The sequence below is a fragment of the Ceratotherium simum genome, chromosome 18 (assembly GCF_057802395.1).
Source record: "Ceratotherium simum simum isolate JZ-2026a chromosome 18, ASM5780239v1, whole genome shotgun sequence".
NCBI lineage: Eukaryota > Metazoa > Chordata > Mammalia > Perissodactyla > Rhinocerotidae > Ceratotherium > Ceratotherium simum.
The window spans coordinates 30,021,152-30,046,641 of NC_141917.1; the positions used below are offsets into that span (position 1 = coordinate 30,021,152).

Sequence of the window (25,490 nt, forward strand, 5' to 3'; positions counted from 1 at the left end):
ACTTTGAAGAACTAACTGGACTTATGCAATGCTAATAGAAATACCCTTTTACAACCGAGGCCTGTTGACAGGAATGAACTGGTCACCCTGAGGTAATTTCATTCTGCAGGTGTGATCTTGTGTGGGGAGGCAGCTGGGTGAGGAAGGAGGATCGCCGTTGCCTCTTCTGTGACCCAGAGGTGAACTGCCTCAAGAGGCAACAGCAATTCTGCGCGGCCAAGGAAAATGGGATCAGTAAGCATTCGGGAGGCTTTCTTCCCTGGTCTTTCTACTTAGAATCAATCCGTAGACACAGCATTAGCAGAAGATGGACTTTGACTCAAGAGCACAGCACAAATCTTGAATGTATGTTTTAAAGCATAAAATAACTTTATTCTGACCTTACACCAGATTACTGTAACAGCATCCAATGACCAAAAATTATTTCAGCCGCCAAGGTTGATTTGTGTTCAAGGCCCAGACAGTTTCCACCATTCACCCTGTTTTCTCAACTCAAAGCTGCATTTTCTCTTGCTCAAAAAATTTGCATATTTTCTCAGTGCCTGTTTCTGACTCACAATAAACAATGCCCAGACCTCCTGCCAAAAAAATGTCCAAAAGCGAAATAGTTGCTATAATAGTCGTTTTTGTGATGGCAACTTTGAGCTGTGTGCTTTTAAATTACAATTACTTTCTTTCCTTACAAAAGATGTGTATCTGTCTTGATTGCTGTAATTATGATTCTATACCACCAAACACTTATAAAAGATTCATGTTATCCCTCTGCTTCATAAAACCCTTGCCCTTCAATAAGCTCCCTTTGGTGACTGTTTATATGTTTGTGTTTAATCTGTGGCAGAGAGATCTAATGAGAAGCCATTAATCATTGAGCTCATATAAAATTTGTGTCCTTAGCTAAATAGACCAAAGTGGATAGGGCAAGCCCATTATTGGCATGACATGATTTACAACCATAGAATGTTAATAGGGAAAGCGACTTGAGAAAAATAATCTAGTCTAACCTCATTTTACAGAAGACATTCAAAATTGGGAGGGGAGGAAGATATGATTTAGTGATTGAAACATGATGGGAGCAGGACTGGGGGGACCCAAGTTCTAAACCTGGACCTGGCACTAAGGAATCATGGCACAAGCAGATTTGACTTCCTCATTCATCCCTGTTTTCAAGAATGATAGGTGGAATCCATGATTGATGAGGTGCCTCAGGGGCCTACTTGGCAGAGGGAAGAGGGGGACACTGAGGTAGGTTCTGACCCCTACCCCCCATCAGTTCAATTAGAGCAGCCCCACTTGGATCTATTTTATATTGTAATGAGTGAAAGAGGAACTCATTGGCTTTTTTTTTTTAAGTTTGATTTTTACTGATGTCCTTTCTCTAAATCTTAGAATTGGAGAAGGATTGATGAAATCTCTCATATTTGTGGCTGTGTTGTGTCCATTTATTCATGCCGCAACTCTTCACTGAGCACCTTCTGTACTGGTTACTGAGTACGCAGCAGTCACAAACACAGGCTCTGCTTTCAAACAGCCCACAGTCTAGAAAGGGAGAGTTGCAGCACAGGGTGGTGATCGCTCTGGAAATTTAAGCCCCAGGAGCCTTGGGAGCACATAGGAGGGGCAATGAACACTGTCAGGGATTTGAGGAAGAGGAGAAGTTTAGGATTGACTTCCCAGAAGAAATAACAGACGGTAGGCCTTCCTTTTCATGTTCTTTACTTTCTTTTCTATCTGTCTTTAATAAAAGCTGTCAGGGACTTCTTTTGGAGAAAGATGAGAAAACAAAGTTCCCAGAAATGTTAAGAACTCTTGTCACTCACTGACTGTAATCTGGGCAAATTGCTTAATCCCTGTGAAACTCCGTGTCAACATCTGGATATTGGACCAGTAATAATAGAATGTACCTCAAAGCATTGTCACAAAGATTAAGTTTGATAATGTGTGTAAAAGTGCTTATAAAACTATAAAGTCCTATAAAAATGTTGACTGTTATTGTTGCTAACACTCTGCTGAAGGCTTTAATTCCAATTAACCTACAAAATCTTTCCCAACTAAACCAATATTCTGGTCCTTCAGAGATTTGGCTCATGCTGAGCAACTGGGAAAAATGCCATTCCACAACATAAGTCATAATTAATAGCAATAATACTTATGAAATCTTCATTAAAAAGCAGACTCTCTTTAGTTTTAGGATGGAGAAAATGTGTTAGATTTCTTTAAACCACCGTTATGTCCTGCTCTTAGCTAACTTGTGATAAAATGGTTGGTATACCTTCTCATCATTTTCAGATCTATTTAGCGGGCCCCTCTTACTCTACTTCCTCCTTATGTTGGAGTTCCCTGGGCCTGTGCCCTTGGCTCAGACCACTTCTTAAACCCCTTCAAAACATTAGAACGTCCTAGAGGAACACACTGGTAACTAAACCACGTGAAGTGGGCAGGCCAAGTGACTTGGACAGTACACACTTCATCTAATGGAAGAGTCTCGACTCAATGCCAACCTATCCCTTGAAGGGCCTCGATACTGTGAGATTGTATTTTTCAACAAAATCTATTTTTTTAAATGTGTGTGAACTATCCCAGTGTGTATATGCCCCCTCTCCCCCTCAGCTTCCTAACTCATCTTACTCACTTAAAGGCTTTTCATCAATCTAAAATTAAAATTAATTTTTTAATTTATTGCGCTTAAATCCCGTGGCTCTCTCTTGCCTAGGAGTAGAATTCAAGTTCTTTAATTTCGCGTTTGGGGTCCTCTGTACATACAATGTTGAGCCAGGCACAGCTCCTTCAAGGAGCTCTCAGTCTCGTAGGGAGACCTAGTAAATAGGCCTCAACACAGAGTTCCCCTAACTCTTCGTGGGGCCCTCCCATTGCCCACTGCATAATAATTATGGATGTGTGCTTGTGGGCTCTTTGAGGAAAGGGACTAGGATTTGGAGCATAGTACTTGCTAAAGGTTTGTTGAATGAATGAATGAATGAATGAATATGATAAAGGTTAATTACAGTTCACCTCTATAGTTGGGCTTTTCAGGTTTCACGTGGGTTTAGGATAAATCCAGTTAGTTAAAAATCCAACTAACCAGAATTCACCACAGATTTTTTGTTGTTTTGCTTTTTACATTCAAACCTAAGAAAGAAAAACTTTAAGACAAAACACCAACTACCACAAGTATTGCTTCTACTTCTACCACCTCTAACACTTCCACTAAACCAAATCACGTCCCATTCATTGTCTTAACATTCTACAATTTCCAAATTGTAAAAGGAGAATTGACACTCCTTATGTGATCCTAACATGCAAGCTATTTGAACAAAGAATGACAAAATCCTTCATGAAATTAAAAATAAAGCAGAAAACATTTAAAAGTTTAAAAGTTTTTCTAATCCATTTTCTTCCTCAAATTCCAGAATTACCTTATCTTAAATGCTAAAATTTGACTGTTCTGTACTATGTTACAGTGCTTACTTGTTAATCATGACCCCTCTACTTCAAACTAATGAATGGCAACAGGCCATTCAAGGATAGAGTGGATTTGGTTGTTTCTTGTTATAGTGACATTTTTTCTCAAAAAAAAGAATTTACCTACAACATACTTTATAATAGTATGTTCAAAGAAAGTTCTTGGGAGATTTTTCAAAAGGAGCAGCATTTGCCATGTGTGGGTTTTTTTTCACTCTGGAATACCAAAATTAATAGGATTCTCTGGCTCTGCATCTCCTACCCAGAGCAGCTTTAAATGAAATACAGCATACAGAGGCTTGTTCATAATTTCTTGATCTTTCACTTATTTAGTATTTTTATGAAGGAAAAAAATGTTTAACACTCAAGGGTCTTATTTATAAGGTCAGGGAAAAAGCAGAAATATGTGTTGAGTAAACCTACATTGCCCCAAGGGCATTATTCCTATTGCTTTCCAAAAGAGAAAGTGGTTCTTAAAAGAAGCAATTCCCAATATTCCCCCCAGACTAAAACCTTATAATTCAGGTGAACTCTGAACTGAGACTCTTTGCATCTCATTTTCTCATTAGGTTTTATTACAGCCAACAAAACTTTCAGTGGTGAATTACTTCCCTTACCAAGGGTACACCAGACTCCCATAATGTCTGTGCAAGCTAAAATAATAAAATGGTTTTTAACCAAGCTTTAGGGATTATAAAAAAGGAAAAAAGAAGGGACACTAGGGCCTTCTCATCTCTGTGCTAACCAAAGTGTGGTTTTTCTAGTCCTTTTCTTGCCTACGAAAACACAGAATTAAAAAACAGACATCCATTTGGCTTGAAACTCCATTTAAAATCATTTAACGATTTCTTTTTTAAGTTCTCTCGAAATACAAGTCACTTGCACAAATGTGGACAAATTGGTCTTAAACCCATGGCTCAGCTAGGACTTAGTGTAGTAAATAAATACTTTAAAACGTATTCAGGGTATTGAGAAATGACATCTGCTCCATCCACCTAGGCCAGAAGCACCAACATAAAAACAAGTAGTTTTGTTTTCACACAGAAAGTTGAAAAGCATTTTGTTTCATATCCTTGTATTACGCCATCCATTTATAAGAGTTATTTCATTGTACTATGTCTCAGGCATAAGATCTGTTCTTGCCCTCAAAGAACTTAAAATTTAGTTGAGAAGCCAAAATTTAACTTGACTTTAAAAAGAAAGGAACAGTAGAAGACAGTATAAATTAAGTGTTAAACAATGTGGTACAGATGCTAATGACCTAGGAGATCAGAGGAAGAGAAAGATTGCTGAGAGTTAGGACTGTCAAGAGTATATATTTCCAATAAACTCTTAAAATAATGCCAAATTTTAAAGTTGTTATAATTGCTGCTAATTTGTAATTTTAAAGCATTTACATCATTCACCATTGCTTTCCAACTAGTATCTGTTCAAAAGGGCGTACCTGGAACAGTTGAAGCTGGCAGGAGACATGTCTTTAGAATCTCCCTGGATTTGCTAATGAGCAGAAAAGATATACTTTCATGTTGGATAACAGACACAAGAATTAAGCAGATTTTGCCTGGGGAATATGAGATTTAAGGAACAGGAATACAGAACTCTGGCTGTAATTTTTGGTATGGGTTTTTGTTTCTCTTAAACTTTTTTCTTCATGCTAAACAAATTCTAAGTTTTGGAGCTGAGTCAGGCTCAAAAATTTTTTCTAAATTTTTAAAAATCTATTTTCACAATCTATTTTCCTTCTTAAAAGACGGAAAGTGGACTAGAAGCACAAGTTATATTCTCAAGGCAATGAGAATTTTCTAATTCCCAAAAATGATAGGGTCGGGGGGAGAGTGGGAGACATTTAGCATCTTTTAAAATTGAGACATCTATCTGCACAGTGACTTTGCTTTTACAAGTCACAAAACTTCAAGTGTGCACTTACACTCTTAGTCTTACAATGCTTTTTACTGTATAGTTTAGCAGACATCCTGCTCTCTTTGTGTTTCTTACCTTTTTAGTCTTTGCAATGCAGGCAGTTTGAGCTCAATTAGATTTGTTATAATAGAGTTAAACTGCTAAAATACAGACACGTCTCATCTTGTATTTTGAGTAACTTTGGGCAAGTTTGGAGAATTATAGTAAGCAATTCTTTTTCTGCATACTTGATTGTGTTCCGAGTCTTCCCAAGAAATGTTAGTTATTTCCCCAATTCTAAAAAGAGGGACTCTTTCATAACAGTTGTACAACCAGGCAAAAGAGCACACTGTCGTGTTTCTTTAAGGGGGGGAAACCTGCAATAATGTGAGATAATTAAATTTAGCCTTAGAACAGTCTGCTTTGAAACGTTCTAATCAAGACTTCCAGCTTTCTGAGTGTGTGTGCGCTTTATTCTTCAATTCTTCCCGACCCCGGTTTTGCATTGCTAATGAAAGTGAACTGACAAAGCGTGAGAGTGGTCTAAAGAGGAAAAAAAAAAAGCCAGCAAGCACGCTTCTGGTGCGCCAAGATTCATCAATATTCCAGAAACCTCGGGTTTCCCCCCGCCTTCCCCGTGGTGTTTTCATTTTTCCCCACTCCCCTTTTCCCGGGCACAGACTCCTCCCCTTTTCTTAAGTTGCCCTGATAGTAACTTGCAGTTTCAGAGCACATGCATGCGTCGCTCGCTGCGTTTAGTTACTCCGCTGTACCTGCCGGGGAATTAACCTTGTCATTGCCTGGGGTATCTGCCACCCGTTACAAAATCAAAAAAGGTAAGCCTAACGTCCTGTATTCCCGCTGGGTTTAAGTTCTCGTTGCACTTCTCTGCCACTGTATGTTGTTTCCCAGGCAGAGGAGTAGCGAGAGTAAAAGCTAGCCATTTTGGTAGATAAAGTCCACGTTAGTAATTTAATATAATGAGCGTGTGGTGTCTATTTATGCCGTGTCCTCTCTTAATTTGGAGTTGAGTCATTCAGAGTGGATTGAGGGCAGATTGTGGTTCCAGATCTAGAAAAGAATCAAGGCTGAGCTGGTCTGTTTAAAAGTGACTGGTAAAGGGAATCAGAGATTAGCGTAAAAAAAAAAAAAAAAAAAAAATCTAGTCTCTCGCGTCTCCCCTTCTTCACTTCTCCCTAAACTTTTAATCTGCTGTGAAGTCTTAAACACGTTGTAGGTCTTATTATCACTGACCCTAACCTGCAATTTTATTTAAAAGTCAAAACTGCTAAGTCTTTTTTTCCACACTTGGATCCAGTTACCACCCCCACGGAGGCACACGCTGGCTGCTTGCGTTGCCAGATACGTCCACAGGCATGACCGTTTTTTAGTTGGATTGATCATGGGTAAGATTATGCATTAGAAATCTTGTAAAGCAGCAGGAGGAATCCCTTAATTTTTCAGACAGCTGATTTCCACCGAGGAGAGATTTACTTAGATATATTTGAATAACCTAAGAGCACTCTAAAGAAACTAGAAACCCCACACTGTAACGTTTGGAATGAAAATTCGATTCATAGCCTCATCTGTTCTAGAAATCCTAAATTGTAAAATGCTTAGAAGTAAGTGAGAGTTTCCTCAGAAGACTCCAGTATGTTTGCCACAAAGACAAATGCTATTTTGTACTTGTACTTGTAATAAAAATGAAAATGAATTATGATTTCAGATCATTTATAGATGTGCCCAGAATACTTTGCTTATTTCATGGAAAAAATTAAAAAGTTACCCTGTAAAATAGTCAAATGTATTTCCCAATTCCTGTGGGTACTTGTGTTCTTTTTATTACCATATTTACTGGTTGATATTATCATGGTTTTTTTCTTAATGAAGAAAATAGTTACTTACAGAAAGATTCAATGTGAAATATCAATGTCTTAATTCATTTTATTGACCTGTTTATGCCTTCACCATGTACAGCATAAGTCTTTAAGTAATTATTCAGCACTTCCTGTGCATTCAATTCAATTGGACATTTATTGAGGGCGTACATTGTGCAAAGCACTCGCTAGGTTCCGGCGGCGGGTAGGGTTGAGGTAGGGGTGCTCAGTCACACTCAGCTCTGATGAACCCTTTTATAGCCTCATTGGAGGGGGAAGGACAACTTTTTAAAAATAGAACACAAGTTTCTGCTCATCTGTTCTGAATTTATGCCCATTTTTCACACGTGGTCCAGTAAAATATGTACATTCTAGCCTTGAAACCTGGCATTGAGCTTCTTCCAGCCCTTGCTTGCTACTGAGATTATGCAGTTTGCTAACAGCTTGCTCTAGTGTGGAGCTCACTGATTTCTCATTCCTGCAGGCTGAAACTCTTGTCTCTTTCTCTCCCATTCTAGTTGTGTTCTCTAACACCAGAGGTCTGGCTTTCTGGGGGTGGTTCCAAGACATCGAAGTACAAAGAAGAGACAACTCCTGGAGAAGTAAAATATGACTAAAAATAATGGAGAAGAGCCCAGGATGGGGGGCAGGATGGAGAGATTCCAGCAAGGAGTCCGTAAACGCACGCTCTTGGCCAAGAAGAAAGTACAGAACATCACAAAGGAAGATGTTAAAAGCTACCTATTTCGGAATGCTTTTGTGCTGCTCACTGTCACCGCTGTCATTGTGGGTAAGTCATTTGATAACAACCAAAAAAAAAACTGGATCTTGTTTCTCTGGGGCATCTGGCTGCCTGGGAATATTATCAGATGGACTGATTGTTGGTATTCAAAATGATAGCCCAGGCTTTTCTCTGAATTTCAAGATTTTTTTCCCATTAAATGACAGTTTGTTGGCATGTTTGGAGCAATATATGGTAAACACATGGGAGTCTGAAAGAAGCATCATTAGGCATTATGCAAATAAGTTGATTATGTGGAGAAGGGAAATAAATCAAATGTTTTCCCATCTTATGTAAGGATAAAAGAATGATCATTTAATCATTAGGCCTGAGCAGTTAAATAGCAATAAAAACAAGCAAGCACGCTAGACGTGGCCAAAATGTAATCATTATACAATGTCACTTTTCACGTAAAACTAGTTTATATAATTAGTATATCCAGAATGAGATACAGGTCCCTAATAGTAATTCTTTCCTTACTGATGCTGACTTGAAGCTGAGTATCAACACTTAGACGCAGAGGCTGAATCTTTTATGTATTTGCACTCTCTCATCCAGTGACTGGGAAAGGTAAATTGGGGAAAATGTTAACACAGATCTCTTTCATTCATTGCTTCAAAGCCCCTGCCATGAATAGCTATACCTTTTTTGAAACATTTCAGTCTCTTACTAATTTAGCATTGTTGAAAGTCATCTATACTAATAAAACATTATCGTTTTGTTGGATTTATTGGTATCTGAAATTATAGTTTATAACTTATGGGTGGCATTGATCCTACTTTAAAATACAGCTGAAAAAACTACTTATTTGGAATCTTTGATTGAACCAATATAGAAATCCTTAGGCTGGAAACAGATAAGCTAATGTCATGTTGTAAAAAACACTCTAACTTTAATATCTACTAATCTGCCACCAAAAAAAAGGCATTCATGTACAGTTTTAATCTCTGCCTTGGAGTTTGCCAAGATCTCGATCAAATATAAAGAGCTAATGACAAGAAAAACTAAGAAAATTCTGCAGCATATAAATATAAATATAACTTTATCCAAAAAAATAGGATTTGTAAATTGCAGACAACTAGGAATACAGCAGAAGAGTATAGTTTGTCACAGAACTTTAGATATATTCCATTTTAACATCTTTGGCTCCTTTTAGTAATTGTTGGTGATTAATGACTATTTGATTAAGTTTAGAGGTGTTCAAAGAGAAATTATCCTGATAGACTCACAGAAGTAATGGCTTTCTTTAGTAGGTTCCCAGGTTTGAATACATTCCTGGAAGAAGTATTTCAGTACTATGTCATTGTCTTGGAAGTCAGTGTAAAATGCAGTATGCTCACCTCATTTTTTTCTTTGAATTACAGTCATTGTCAAGCCAAGCAATAGCAACGAATAATGAGCATTTGTATAGTACTATTTCAGCTACTTTCTAGGTCTTTTGCATATATTAGCTCACTTGATCCTTAAACAGGCCTATGAAGTGAGTGAGCAGGTATGATTACTATGCTCTTCATTTGATACATGAGGAGACTGAGCATGGAGAGATCAAGCAACTTAAAGTCATGCAGCTAGTAAATGCTAGAGCTGGAAGTCAGACTCAGGCTGTCTAGTGCTAGAGGCCATTCTCTTAACCTCTCTGCCATCCTGCCTTTAGTTGACATCTTGTGAGAAATGCCAGGAAGAGGAATGCTGCTATGTCTTGGTAGAAGCCAATTAGCAACCAATGCTAGATGCGTTCACATAGTGTTGCTATTTTACTATATGATTTACCCAATTAAACTCAGCAGAAAACTTATAATTCTCCTACAAATGATTAAGCCATGTCCCTCTCATTTATTTAACAAATATCCATTTATTTTGCAATCTTATACGTGTAATAATAGAGCTCAGTGATACTAGAGTATGTTTGGAAAGGATGCAGAAACACTTACTCAAAATGGTGTTCAAAACACAAGAGTTCAATTTCTAGGACAGAAATATTTCAGTTAAAGAATAATGAAATGGAAAGTAATAAAGCCTGAACATGGACAGCAGATGGATGAAAGAATATAAATATTGCAAAGAAATAACATCTCTAATAGAAGGAAGATAATGCCAGGATTTAAGAGTCCATGTTCTCTATGAGTTCTGGGATCATTTCCTAGCCCAATGATGACTTTCCTAAGATTTGTGAGAACTGCAGTGAGTTGGCTGAGCTGGAGTAAATAACTTGGCAGGATGCCCTTGTGGTTGGCTTTACTAATGGAAACTGAGGAGGTAGAAATAACAAGAAGAAGGCACTAACAAAGAAACAAATAAAAAGAGCTCATTGACAGTCAGAGAGACCACTGAGTCTGCATCAAGGACTTGGAATTGCAAATAGACAACTTAGTAGCAAACAGATTTAGAAGAGAAGGAAGAACCCTTCAGTTATCTCTTGGTACGTCCTCCATTGAGGGTCCAGTGGAAAAAAAGACTCCATTTAGCTTGTCACTGGGTACCATGTCTACATCAGCCCTAAAAGAAATAATAGGGAAAGAACATGTCTGGACATCAACTCTCTAATTCATATACTGCAGCATAGGAAAAAACTGGAAAGATGCTAGCAAGCAAGAAGAAAATAGCTATTTTCCCCAAAGATGAGATGAGAAGAACTATAGCTATTACTTAGTTTTCAAATTCTTAGGTTTTGATCGCTTTTAGTGAAAAAAAGACTGGGAAAATCTGTATATTGGGGTGAATTTTTTGTTCAGTCTGTTTTCTTTTGTCTTTTTGAAATAAAATGAAATGCACATTTAATGTGTGGAAGTGGAAACTAGTAAAATATTATGGAGGAGGAGTAGAGACACGTGAATCCATATATTTCGAATAAAGCAGAGAATTGTAACTATTTCAATACCACTTCCTCTACAAGCACAGGCATAGAACCACTTGTGCAATTTTATGTCATTTCTAAGCAATGACATTTCTTTTTTTTTTTTTTTTGTGAGGAAGATCAGCCCTGAGCTAACATCCATGCCAACCCTCCTCTTTTTGCTGAGGAAAACTGGCCCTGAGCTAACATCCGTGCCCATCTTCCTCCACTTTATGTGGGATGCCGCTACAGCATGGCCTGACAAGCGGTGTGTTGGTGCACACCCGGGATCCAAACCTGCAAACCCCTGGCCGCCAGCAGCGGAGTGCGCGCACTTAACCTCTACGCCACGGGGCCGGCCCAGTAATGACATTTCTAATGTCATTTCTAAGCGATGTCAAAGTCTGAATGTGCCATGCTATGATGAAGTCCATGTAACAGGAGCAGGTTAGCAACTTGAGAAATGTGCTAAGTCCCTTTAAGAGAGTTCATTATTAGATAATGCATTAGATAAAGTGTCTTCCAGGGTTCTTGTAGACATCTGTCTGACAAAAGCCACACTGAGAAGAATGGTTACTGTCTCTTCCTCCAGGAAGCAGTTTCTCATTTCAAAATGTGGTAAGTTGTGTTAGAGTGACCTCAGCCATCTCCCTGAAAGAAAGGGAAAGCCCTTTGTCATGTTCATGCCACTGAATGCCACTGTTTCCATGTCTAGGGAATGAATAGCATGATAAAAATGAAATCTCAGGCCATAGAATTATGAAGAAATAGATCATAAGATCAGCTTCAAGGCGAGGGAATCTGTCAATAGAATTGCATAGGATTAGACAGTGGTTTTACCTAATGGAGTTCACAAGCACCTTTCTCTGCTGTTAGTCTTAACACACACACACAGTTTATGTTTAGCTAGTCCTTTATATGGGTTGGAGAGAAACTGGTGACTTTTCAGGAAAGAAAACTTACTGGCTAAATGTGTATAAAGCATTTCCCAGCATTCCCTAATACTCTTTGGCAATAAATTTAATTTGCACTAAAATTCAATGCAATTCAATAATATCTCTGGAAAGATATACAAGAAACTGGTCACCATGGCAGCCTTTTGGGATCGGAGCTGGATATCTGGGGAATGGGATGGAAGGAATATTACTTTCCTCTAAATAAGTTTTTACATAGTTTGAATGCTTTTTACCACATTCATATATTATCTACAGTTATCTATTATCTGCTAAATAAATAAGTTAATTATTTTTTTTAAAAAAAAGATTTGATGCTATTCAGCAGTTTAACTAATACTGCATGTTGTGTATTTGGCCTTGTACTATGCAATGGGGAATCTCTGCCCTCAGGTAGTTTAGTAGGAGAGATGGATGAAAAATGAGATGACAAAGGAGTATGCAAGATTCAGAGGTAGTAATAGAGAAGTTTGTAATTAATTCTAAACATTTTTTTAAATAAGATCATATTATGCATACTGTTCTATATAATATATGATGTCTTTCTCTATTGGTACTTTAGAGGTTCCACTTTCTTATTAACAACCACAATGGGAGCCCTAGATGTGCCATGTGGAAAAAAAAGAGTATGGCTTTTGATGAAGAATAGACCTGGATTCATATGCCAGCTGTATTATTTAATATCAGTGTGATCCTAAAGGAGGCAACTTATCTGCTCTGAGTCTTGGTTTTGTCATCTGTGGTACATGTATAATATTTATTGTGAACGCTTACACTGTGCCAAGTGCTGTTGTAAGTGTTCTTAGCATATTAGCCTTATTTAGTCCTCACAAGCCAGGGAGGGAGGTATTTTTATTCTCATTCTATAGATGAGGAAACTGAAGCTCAGGTACTTATCACACAGTTGATGCATATTGACTGGGACTCAAATCCACCATTCTGGCTCCAAGTTCATGCTCTTATCCACTATGCTGTTCTGGGTGCTGGTCCCTGCCCTCGTAGAATGTCTGTTCTTGTTTTATTACAGCAGCTAGCTACGGGGTGCACTGACCATCCACAGGAGGGATGGAAAGGAGAGATTGAATTGAGATCTCATTACAAGGGTCAGTCCTGAGTCCTGGTGATTGATTGCGTGAGAGAATTGACAGAAAAGGTGGACTGCGGGTCAGTGGTCCCATTTCTGGCTTGGGTGACCGAGTGGTGATGGTACCACCAGTAAAGGTAGAATACAGGAAGGAGATTGGGGAGGGGGTGTAATAAGTTCAGTTTGGGATATGTTGGGTTTGAGATGTGGAATGCCACTACAGTGGAGACACAGGGCAAGAGGCTCAGTGTAAATAGAGATTTGGAAAATATTATCTCCAGACTGAACGAGGACATGTTCTGTCTTTGAATGTTAAATGAATAATGATCAATGACTTTGTAAGTGAGTCTATTCTCAGAACAGTAATTCATTCTAAGGCCCTTCTTTATGACTAAAAGCAATCATCTCCAAGAAATACCGCAGTGGTATTCTGTGCCTCAGACACATATGCACTATCTAGCTGAGTCAGTTAGTTCAGCCAAACTGGTTCATCCATGTGGTTAACTATCAGCTACTGCACTGAAGTGAGTGGCAGTGGGACCAAACTAGCCAACTGCTTGAGTTAGTGGTGTGAGCACACTCTGGCACCCATGCTGACATCCTCACAGCTTACAAGAGAAAGGCATCTTCACACAGGTTGAACAACAGGAATTCAAAGAATGGTGAACAGATTTCTTCAACACTTCCTGGAAATGGGAAAGGAGGGAGGGAGCTTCAGGAAGCTGGGGGGAGGGTGGCTCCTGAGGCGGCCTTCCCCCGCCGTGTTACCAGAGTTCAGCTATTTGCTGTCACTCACACAGGCTCCCCAGGCAGAGGGCTGGGAGGGAAGGGTTAGGCCTTCCGAGAAGATGAAGCAGAGAAAAATCAGACTCTAGTCTGCTAGGGTCTCTAGGGAGCAGAAATACAGAAAAATTGTCAGGGACAGTAATAGCAAATACCTGACTCACGGCACATTTGATCGCAGCCCTCTCTTCCACCTTCTCAAAAAGCATTTCAGGGAGCTGGGTCCTATCATGGGGGAATAGTCCAGTATGGTATACGGGAGTGGATCAGAGCTACGGATTCTGGAGTCAGACACTTAGGCTTATGTCTCAGTTCTGGAACTGAGCCTTTGTTTCTTCATGTGTAAAACAGAATAATTATAACACCTCTCCGCCAAGATTTATATCACAGTTCTGCCACGTATAACCATGTGGCCTTAAATAATTTCCTTAAATGCTTGGCAGATAAAGTGTGCATAGAAACTGTAAACCCCTCGTCTTTTGCTTCCATCTTTGCTATGGCATCAAGTGAAAATACATACTGATTTGATGATGCTGATCTGCTAGAGAACTGAGACCCAGGGATGTGGGGAGGACAAGGAGTGGGAAGGGGAGAAAGTGGTCACCTGGTTTAGGTCTAAGAGAAGTGGCTTCTCTTTCCCCAGCTAGAGAAGAGAGTCAAGAGAGCTGTAGGAAGAGATTTAATGGTTGTAAAGGGCTTTGAAAGGCAGAGATGAAAGCCTCAGAGTTAAGTGATACTGTCCTTATCTGTTCCTTACCTGCCTGGCCTCTTGAGCCGAAGCAGAAAGTAATCCCCAGACAGCTGTTATCACAATACAGACTGCTCAATGGAGGGAGTGCCTGACAGTAGATATCTCTCTCTGGAAAATGGGAAGTTGCTGAGAAAATGTTTTCAATAAATGTTTTAACATATTCAATAGTGCGTTTTTGTGCATACCTGTTGGGATCCATCTGAGAGTTCACCGCCTTCCTGGTTTTTCCTTTTCTCCAGCATTTCCGTGTCTACTGCTCATTAACTGCCACCCCCGTCAGAGGGAGGGCAGGCAAGATGAGGGGTTCTGAAAACTTGGAAGAAATGTTGCTAGTTTCTAACAGAGTTGGTAAAGGTTATTCTGAAGTAGGAGGTAGAAGGCTTAACGTTCTAAGATTGTCTCTAGATTTTATTTTGCTCTATTTTCTTCCTGCTAATTCAGATAATGAGAAAACTGAGCAGACAATTTTAAATTTGTTTCTCTTTCAAGTAGGTAATCAAACAAGCAGGTGTGTTCAGAACAATTACCTGCAATAATAATACCTTCCATTGTTGCGGTGTTAGTTTACAAAGTGCTTTCCCATTGCACTCTATAGCAGGCCATGGCCAGTCGATCCCCCTTCTAATTAGTAACTGCAAATGTCTGGAATGCAGCTGAGAAAGCACCGAGAGTCTAAAGGTCCTGGTTACAGACCCCGCTCTGCCATCAGCTAACTCACTTTATGATTTAAGACAAATCTCTAGGCCTCATATTTCCTCATCAGCAAAGTACATTTGGACTAATGTCTGCTTCCAACTCCAAAATTCTATCATTTTAAGTCTAATTGCCCTCCTCTAAAGCATCAGAATATATGGAATAAGATACGCAAGTGATTCTTTCCAGTCCATGAAACTGTACAATTCCAAGGATCTTTTCCCCATAGTGATATCTCCCAACCCATTCTAACCCATTCTTCCCCATCTAACAAGCAACCTCCTTCTCTTGCTTTGAATCCTTGAGGACTGTCAAGTTCCTGACTCTGGGTGTGATGATCAATGTTTCCTAATCAACATTTGAGGACACAAGTGAGGTACACCTCTGCAGAAGCCACTCTGCCCTTCAGTCTTCTACTCATCTCATAAATCAGAGGAGGAAAATTGTGGGCGTTTGTTTTTGCTTTAGAGTAAACAAGGTTGTGAAGAGCCTACACTGTTTGGAAGAGGCAACTGGAATGTAAGCTCCGTCTTTTCCAAGCTGTACATTCCAGGTGTTGGAGTACTTGATATTTATGGAACACTGGGGTGGTATCATTCATCAAGTATTTGGTCTGGCAGCTAGGTGAGCTGTATCATTGCTGTAAGATGAGGAAACACACAGAACACTTCAGGGCACAGAATGTAGCCATTGTGCTCACTGAATATAAAAATTATGAGTTTGATGTCAAGCTTCAGTGCTATCAAAATTGCCCAGAGTTTACTCCCTAGACCGAGAATATTCCCATCACTATGCCCAATCAAGAGATGTGCTCAAGCAGTTTTGCAACCAAAAAGAGAAGAATAAAAACCCCAAAACTAGATAAAGGAATATATACCCTGGATGAATTAAGACAAGGTAGGGAAAGGCACTCCTTTTTTTTTCTCTGTGTATCATATCAAAGATCAAAGGTAGACTTAGGAGCAATAAGTTGAAAGCCAACTTAAGTTTTGAATTTCAAGACTGAGTTCCTGTCTCCAGAGAAGGCAACTCCATTCTTCTTGTCCCCGGCGAGACTTCTCCAGTTCTCCAACAGCGATTCCAGGCGACAGACTGCCGCTGCTTCTCAGAGAGAAAACAATGACCTATTAGTGAGAGCCTTTCTATTCAGAATCCTGTAAGATGAAGCTCATTTACCCCTAATGAGAGTAGAGATGGACAATTGCTGCCCTTCTCACCCTGAAAAGATGGCCCTTGCTGTTAGACACATTACAACACTTGAAATTCCATCTTTAAAGTAAGTAAGGCAAAACCTCAGGGTTACATGTGCTTGGTTGTGTCTTCAGCTTGTTGATGGATGTGAAGGTAAAGCCATCAAGAAGGGAATTATGAGTCTTTTAAGAGACTGCCTATGATCAAAATTGTCTTCTTTTTTATTTATTTATTTTTGTCTTCGATTTGCTTTCTTAAGGCAAATGAAGTAGTCATGTAAACAAAGCTGAAATTCAGTGAACGTCCCAGGGCTGTGTAAGTTCTGGCATTGCAATGCTTTACACAATACAATGCATGATGAAAGAGCATACTACCTTTGCCAAGTGGTTTACAATGTGAGTTTTCGGCTTTGGTACACTTGTAACTCCAACGGCTCGTTGGTGGAAGCAGCACATGAGCCTATAGCAATTGAGTTCAAAGTTTTTTCAGATTCACTTCCTTGTCTCCAAAAAAAGAGCTGTTTGATCAGAAAGTGATCCACTCACTATAAATCTGAGCACAACTAGTGACTTTCCTTTCCATGGTCCAAATTAAGTAAACTCATTATTATAGCACATTAAAGCAGGACTGAGGAGAAACCAGCCAGATCCGAAGTGACTTTTTGGAAAGATGCAGGCGTCTAACAGAAATGATGTAGAATAGAATTCAGTCAGTAAGAAAAAAATCGTGGGCCATTTTTTTTACTTATTTTGTTATTTTACTTGTGAAATAAATAAATGTATATTGCCGCAAATCAAAAAGTACAAAAGAATATAAAATGAAAGTATCCCACCCACTGGCGTCCCCCAGGGATCCACTTGACCTTGTTATTAGTTTCTTATGTGCCTTTAGAGTTATTTTATGAGTATAAAAATAAGTACAGATTTATTCTTTTTTTGCTTTTGGTATACAAATGGTAGCATAGTATATATAGCCCACTTTACACTTTACTTTTTTCACTTTATCATTCACTTTATCAAATAAGGTGTCATTCCTTATTAGCACATAAAGAGCCTCCTCATTCTATCTTGGGGCTGAATTGTATGAGTGTACCATAATTTATTTAAGCAATTCCCAATTGATCACTTAAGTTGTTTCCAACCTTTAGATATTATTTTTAAATGCTTAATGAATAATCTTGTACAAAAGTTATTTCACCCAGGTAAAGTACTGGGAAATACATGGGATATAGAAATGAAACTGCTGAGACTAAGGGTATACACATTTGGGATACTGATAAGTATTGCTAATTTGTACCCCGTAGAGGTTGTAGTAATTTGCTCTCCTAAATTGTGGGATTTATAAAAGAGTTAGCCCCACTGCTGCCCCTGCCAGGGGTAAGGATGAGTGGGCTTTGCAATTTGTGTGGCCTGACACATGAGCAAAAGGCAGAGGGGAAAGTTGGAAATTTTAAATGTTTCATTTCATTTCTGGTTTCTACTCACTCATAACAATATTTTCTTTTACCAGAAAGCAAGGAAACAGGTTTTGATGATTTTAGTTGCTGTTTCTAAAATAGAATATTTTTTTTTTATGACAATGGATTGGACATTTAACAGACTTGTAAGATTATTTCTAAATTAAATTACCATTTCACAAAGCTTATGTTGGTGCAGTTTTAGGAAGAAAGCACCAGGCTTTTCAGAACTGCAAGGTTCTTCTGATCCAGTTATCTGTCAGAGTTGCAGGCCATGTGAACTTGAGGTACATCTGCACCCTGCTTGGTCATCAGTGACCCAGGGCTGGTTCCTCTGGGCATCACTGGTGGAACAAGGCTGGAGCAGGTATTTCCCACCTTCAGCAACAGGAAATACCAAAGGACAAAAGAATGAGCCAAGCCAGGGCCCAAATCTCTGGAGGATGTGGGAACAGAGGAGTGGGGGAGGGTTAAAAGGTTGCCTCAACCACAGAGTAGCTTCTCACCAGGAAATGCCTGGAAGTTAGGGCTGAAACAAAAGACTAGGAACCAGCAGACCTCTTGGGAAGGTAAATTCACCCTTATGCCCTTGCCCTCTTTGTAAAAAATAGACTAATAGAACGTTATGTCCACCAGCTTCATCAGGCTGGCATGAGACAAGCTTACAATATCTCCAGATTGGGCCACAATCTAGCCAAGTTCTGAAATAAAAACTTTCCTATGATCTCTCAAATAGTTATTTATTGCATACTTGCTGTTGACACAAATAATCCATAATCAATTTATAATCAAAACTGGGGTGAAGTTATTATGAGCCAGATCTGAGGATTAGCCCGGGGTCTTCCTTCCCCAAGGAAAGAAGGGCACTGAAGAAGTGGGGTGTACAGAGTGGTTCTATAGCATCCTGGAACAAAGAGCATACATCACATATAATAGGAATGTCCTTTTTACAGTAGTCATGAGATTGCTTTGCTGGCACAGCAGATTGGTGATTACAGCAGGTGTGGTCACAAGGTGAGTGGTCACAAGGTAAGCACAGCAGGTCAGTAATTAATCCTTAGTTTAGGGAGAGATGTTTACCCTTAAAGAAATGCTGATATGGGGGGAAGTTACATCCCTATTTTTAGGGGCATCATTCTTGTTTGGGACATAGTAAATATTTAAAGCAGATATACAATGCATGCTCAACAGACCACGTTAGGCCCTTTTAGAAAAACAAGGTCAGGCCAAATTAGTTTTAACCAGATGGCTTCCTCATATACCCCAATATATCCTATTGCTTTTCATTTATTTGTCACTGCTATAATAACTGTAATGGCCAAATTGATAAAGCATTTTTTGACTTATTAAATGCTTTTATAAGCACTATCAAGGACTTTAGAATTCATTAGAAGAAACAAGATAAATTCATAATAAAGCAGCTAAGATTTATAATGCTTTGGTTTACATGGTTCTTTTAAACTCAGAACATTTAGCTAAGAATATTAAAACTTAAGAGGATCTTAGATACTGCCTGTTCCCATCTATCCCTCACCCCCCATTTTTCAAATTAAAAAAAAAAAAGAGTCCCAAAGAGATTTTGTGATTTGAAGACATGGGCTGTGGAAACAGACAGATCTAAGTTTGAAACCCCATTCTGTCGACATCATTTATTGGCCATGTCACCTTGGACAATGTCTTATTCTTTCTAGGGTTCAGTCTCCTCATCTATCAGCTGGTGGTATTAAACCCTGTAGGTCTTATATGAAGATTAAATCATTTAAGTAAGGTATCCACAAGCATAATTTACTGGCAGTATCAGGCCGAGAACCCTCATCTCTGACTCTCAGCCCATGATCTTTCTACAGCATCACACCTGCTTTCCTTCATATTAAAAAAACCTGCCTTGTGAGAGAAATAGGGATCAGAAGCTCCTGGTTTGTGAATCCAGAAACCTAAACACAAGAGAAACTGCAGTTCAGTCAAGACCCAGTTCCACACACCATGAGAGAGAAATCACCGTTTGGAAGAGAGGGGATGTTCCTTAGGGTCTGCTACTATTGTTACCACACAAAATTGGGGTTCTCTTGCCTGATGCACATTTAAAAAGCCAATTATTATGGCGTCAGCTTTTGGGAAAAGAGATGTAGCTTTATTTCGCAAGATTGATCTGCAAGGAGACAGGGGGCATGTGCCCTCAGATCTGTCTCCCTGATCCAGGGCTTGAGGCACAATTTGTGGGATGAAGGGCAGGGCAGTCTAAAGTGTGGAGACAGATGATTGGAGGTAAGAAGTGAGGTAATTGATGATCTGTGCAAGCGTCGTCAAGCTTCATGGCTCTTCATAGGACACGGCATCACCATGATCTGAGGGTGGTGTTTTTAGCTCCTTGACATCAAAAAGGTCCCTTATCGTGCATTTGTGCAGGCCCAGTTGATGGGTTGGTAATCTCAACTGGCCTGAACTGGACAAGGGGTTTCCCAAAAGACAACTCTTAATTACTCTGTTGATAGGGTGTGGTCTGTTGAACTGGTCCTGGGGGGCCTGTGGTTACATTGCTCACAGAGTGCCATGGGGAATAGGATTTACTGTGGAGCAGAGAGCAGTGATTCCTCCATTCAGGAAACATGTTCTACACCAGCTGGTTATCTGAAAGAGAATAAGTCATGCTGTTTGTTCATTCATTCCACAATATTTTGAGCACCTACTATGTGCCAGGAACTGTTTTAGGGGTTTAATATACATCAGTGAACAAAACAGAAAAACAAAAAAACCTGATTTCATGGAAATTTATATTTCAACAGGCAGAGACAGCAATAAACAAGTATAATAAATTGGAAAATCATACTGTATTTTGGAAGGTGATAATAACTACTGAAACAAATAAAGCCAGCTAAGGGAGAAGAAAATTCAGGGAGGCCTCATTAAGAAGATGACATTTGAATTAAGTCTTAAAGGAAGTAAACCTTGTGAATATCTGGGAAGAGTGTTATAGGCAAAGGGAAGAGCCAGTACAAGGGTCTTAAAGTGGGATCGTGTCTAAGGTGATAGAGGAACAACAAGGAGGCAAATGTTGAAACGGAGGTGAGGGAGGGGAAGAGTAGGGGCTGAGTTCTGAGGATGGTGGAGTTGGGGAAGCAGGCCAGGTGCGGCCATCGCATGGCCTTAGGCTTTCACTCCACAGGAGATGGGGAGCCAGTGGAGGGAGCAGAGAGGAGTGACATTCTGACCTAGGTTTTGAAAGGGTCCTTCTGGTATTATGTTGGAAATAGACTGTAATTGGGGGGGCAGGGGGCAAAGTGGAAGCAGGGAAACCAGTTAGAAGGCTACTGCAGTAGTCCAGGCAAGAAAGAGGATGATGTTTAAATCTTGGAGCCTTCTTCATTAATAAGTTAGAAAAGAAAAAAAATGAGGCATAGGGAAGGTCCCCTGGAGAGTTAAAGGCAGGGCTAGGACTAGAATCCTAGCATCATTCATTCACCTTATATCTGCAGAGCATCTTCTCTGTGAGTATGTCTACCCCACACTAGAAGCAGCTAGGTGAGGAGGCCTAGAGACCTTTTCAGGTTAGACAGACCCCATACTGCCATATGCAGCTCACTTGTTGAGTGTCGGCGGGATCTGTGGCCTTGCTTCTAAACAATAGAATATGGCAAAGATGATGGATGTCACTCCTGTGATTTTGTTACATCATACATTAAATTGTTGTAACCGTGAGACAAAGTAGTGCTAGGTTTGTTTTTTTGGTACATAAATGAAAAAATCGTACCTGGGAAATAGTAGCACTTTGTCACATAAAACCAGTGATGTGTTATCAACAAAAATATTTGATATTTGGGCCGGCCCCGTGGCTTAGCGGTTAAGTGCGTGCGCTCCGATGCAGGCGGCCCGGGTTCGGATCCCGGGCGCGCACCGACGCACTGCTTCTCCGGCCATGCTGAGGCCGCGTCCCACATACAGCAACTAGAAGGATGTGCAACTATGACATACAACTATCGCCTGGGGCTTTAGGGGAAAAATAAATAAAAAAAAAAAAATAAAAAAAAAAAAAAATATTTGATATTTTATTTACCTTGAGCCATCTTGCATACAAGTGGACAGCATGGTCCCCTTTCTGGTTAAAGATCTGAAGGTCAAGCTTTTTCTGGGTATGACTTTGAATGTCCTTCTGACTGGTTTGCGGTGTAAGTGCTAGAAGAGCTAGTTGGCTCATCCTGGGTGGGCATTTGGTGGTTTTCTTATGGTGGCCTCAGAACGTGAGGTCTTTCTCTCATGATCAGTGCCACTATTACTTTTAGATTCTCTTTTGGCATGTGAGCTCTTTGGGGGCATCATCTCTTTTTCTGAGAATTTTGCATTGTGAAAATTCTAGAAGGCTTTGGTCTGCCAATATGTTCATGACAGACTTTGGAGATAGAGTGAAAACGTTAGTAAAATTTTACTATTTCAAACTCCAACGTTTACCAAAAGTGAAGTGGTGATTTGGTCCAAATTTTAGTTCAAATTGTGCTTCATGGGGCCGGCTCCGTGGCTTAGCGGTTAAGTGTGCGCGCTCTGATGCTGGCGGCCCGGGTTCGGATCCCGGGCACGCCCCAAGGCACCACTTCTCCGTCCAACGCGAGGCCGAGTCCCACGTACAGCAACTAGAAGGATGTGAACCTATGACATACAACTATCTACTGGGGCTTTGGGGGGAAAAAAATGAATAAATAAAATCTTAAAAAACAAAAAATTGTGCTTCATTCTTTTACTCTGAAATATTTTCTGGCTTCTTAATATTTTCAATAATTTTATCAGATTAAATATTGACCAAATTCTTAAAATAGGTCTAGGTTTTAACTTGTTTGGGTGTTTGGCCTTCAAAAGCAAGCCCATGGTGTGTTCTTTCTGAGGCTCCAGTGTGCACATTGTTTCTTAGTTTAGAAAGCCAAGTGATATTTAATCTTCCAAAGAAGTGTTTGTTGTGTAGACTCCCCAGGGGAAACGGTGAATCCCTGAAGGACTCCCTTCTTGAGCTTTCCACGTTAGGGCGAGAGAAAGTATTTAAATAACAACGCATCTTTGTTCATAGCATCCAACTAGCACAGTTCATTTTGATCGCTATAAACATTCTAGTTAAGGTATTTCCTGGATTCTTGTTAAAATACTAAAGCAGGAATGATATAAGACGGTTTACAGAGAGTGAGCGATCTGGGTATTGCTTGTGACGTCTGTGTATTATACAATGTCACCGAGATGCGAACTTTGCAAAGTTTGCTTCAGCTCTAACAAATCCTGCTGGAAAGTTATTCTGATTTTTATTGTTATTTTTGCAGAGTAATCAATAATAAAGGATCTGTTCTTTTGCATTAAAGATCTGGTAGCCATAAGGTTTTTATTAGCTCTGGGAACATCAATCAATGTGCTTCAAATAAGTGCCCACTAACGGAGCTCAGCTCTGCAGAGGCAGTGAGCTGCTGTACCAAAGGGAAACAGGACTCACTCGCCCGGCTACCTCTAATTGGTTAGAAGGGCAGAGGGTAGAGGGCTCTGAGAAGTCTGTGCATCAGGCTGTAAGAACATGTTTCAGGGAAGGCTTTTTTTATTGCTGGGCTAGAATGTAATCAGAAACCTGAACTGCTTACCCAAAAAAGCAATTTTCTCATTCAGAGCAATTCTTCCTAATTTGATGCTGATAGCTGGCTGACCTTATCACACTGGCTTCACCTCTAACGCTGCCTGTTTGTTGGAGCAGAAAGATGAAGAAAAACGTCTTTTGTTTATTTATTCAACAAATGAATTGAAAAGAGCTAGATGTTGACTTTGTTAAGTAAAAGCAACAAAACCTTTCCCCAACTCAAGCTCTATGTTTAGTTAGCCTAATTCAAAATAGAACAAAAAGAGGCAAAATATTGTGTACTAACATAGGCTCTTTAAATTAGTAGTGAGACTTTTGAGAGGTTGTGAGTACAGCATAGTGGGGAGAGTCTGGGCCTGGAACTGGACAGCCAGGTGTGACATCCACCTCAGCCATTCACCTGGCCTTGGAGAAGCAGCTTGACGCCTCTCTGCATCAACCATGGCTCCGACCTGTACCAGCTGTGTGGTTTTGGCAGCTTACCTATCCTCTCAATGACTCTGGTTCTTCATGTGTGAGTTGTGGGTATTACTAGCCCTGGCCTCCATGGCATCTGTGAGGTAATGTGCTTGTGAGGACTTAGCATCTTGCATGTGCTGGAGACTGTTAGCTGTTGTCGTTAAGCACGGGAACCTGAAGCATGTTGTTATGTACTATCCTTTCCACCTTTGTTACTGATGGTTTCCAAGAGTTAGAGTGTGCTGTGGAGGGAAAAGGCAGGCGATTTTAATTAATAAATTTAAATGTTTAGTTAAAGCATTCCATAAAAAGGGGTTTAGCGTAACCATTTTAAACAGTGACCTGGTACTAATAACCCTATTTTGAGGTCCTCAACAAGTAAGAAGACCTATGATGGGTTCCAAGACGTGCTGGGTACCTCCAGGACATGACTAGCAGATCCAAGATTATTATTCAAGTGCTTCCATGATTTAGGGGTTAGAGATGCTGAAGACTCAGGAGCCAGGCTCTTTTGAGAACTGTCCTCAGGCCCAGGCTACAAGGATGTGTTTGTGTTTGAGAGGCATTAAAGTGTAATAGAAAGAGCACTGGGCTTTGTTTAGAATCCCCCAGGTCAACCACTTACTAGCTCTGTAACCTTGAGCAAGTTAACTAACTTCTGAGCATTCCTGTATTCATCTTTAAAATAGACATGATAATATCTACCCCATAAAGTTGTGATGAGGATCACGCCACCATTGACACATAGTAAGGGCTCAGTAAATCCACTTCCCCAACATAATCTCCTCTTTCCCAAGAGCAGAGATGGCTCACTTGGTAAACCCAGAGATAGTAAACAGACCAAAGCATAGTCAGGGACAAAACTGATTCAAAGTATATTTGCAATGTGCTATCACTCTAAATAACTCCTCTCTTCAAACCGTTTGACCTAAAACTATCCCTTATAAATAGATGATGTCGGGCTGGCCCTGTGGCTTAGCGGTTAAGTGCGTGCGGTCTGCTACTGGCGGCCCAGGTTCGGATCCCGGGCGCGCACAGACGCACCGCTTCTCCGGCCACGCTGAGGCCGCATCCCACATACAGCAACTAGAAGGATGTGCAACTATGACATACAACTATCTACTGGGGCTTTGGGGGAAAAAAAGGAGGAGGATTGGCAATAGATGTTAGCTCAGAGCTGGTCTTCCTCAGCAAAAAGAGGAGGATTAGCATGGATGTTAGCTCAGGGCTTATCTTCCTCACACACACAAAAAAAAAAAAGTAAAAAAAAAATAGATGATGTCTCCTCTCTGCTGTTCCTACTATAAAGAAGAGCTTTTAGAAAATATGGGTTCTGTATTGGAGACTATAAAAAACCTGAGACATCCTAGAATAGCTGATGCCAGGGCTACACTTCCAAGCAAGACTTGCTAATTGACTGGAAGAAGACAGAAGAAAAATATCACAACCTCTTGAGATTTTGCCTCCCCAACTGTCTTGCTGTTGCTCTGTTGGATACCTATTTGGCAGGTTGGAGAGTTAAAAGACTTTCTCATTCACACATTGCCCAGAATTCATTCACTGAACTGGCTTACTTTCCCTCCTAACACCTAGATGAAAATTGGTTGCACTGAGTAAATGCAGGGTTTGATGGAGGAAGAGAAGAAAAGGTACCAAGAACACCCAAGGAGAGAAA

The 25,490-nt window shown here is 40.0% G+C and overlaps 1 protein-coding gene across 1 annotated transcript in view; it reads left to right on the forward strand.

The window, feature by feature from the left end:
• Positions 1 to 6,103: 6,103 nt before the first annotated feature.
• The window catches only part of SLC1A3 (solute carrier family 1 member 3), a 77,427-nt gene continuing 58,040 nt past the window's right edge, over positions 6,104 to 25,490 (forward strand). The window contains exons 1-2 of the mRNA XM_004422742.3: positions 6,104 to 6,194; positions 7,754 to 8,025. Of these exons, the coding sequence (XP_004422799.1) occupies positions 7,845 to 8,025 (181 nt within the window). The 5' untranslated portion in view covers positions 6,104 to 6,194; positions 7,754 to 7,844. The remainder of the gene's footprint in view (positions 6,195 to 7,753; positions 8,026 to 25,490) is intronic.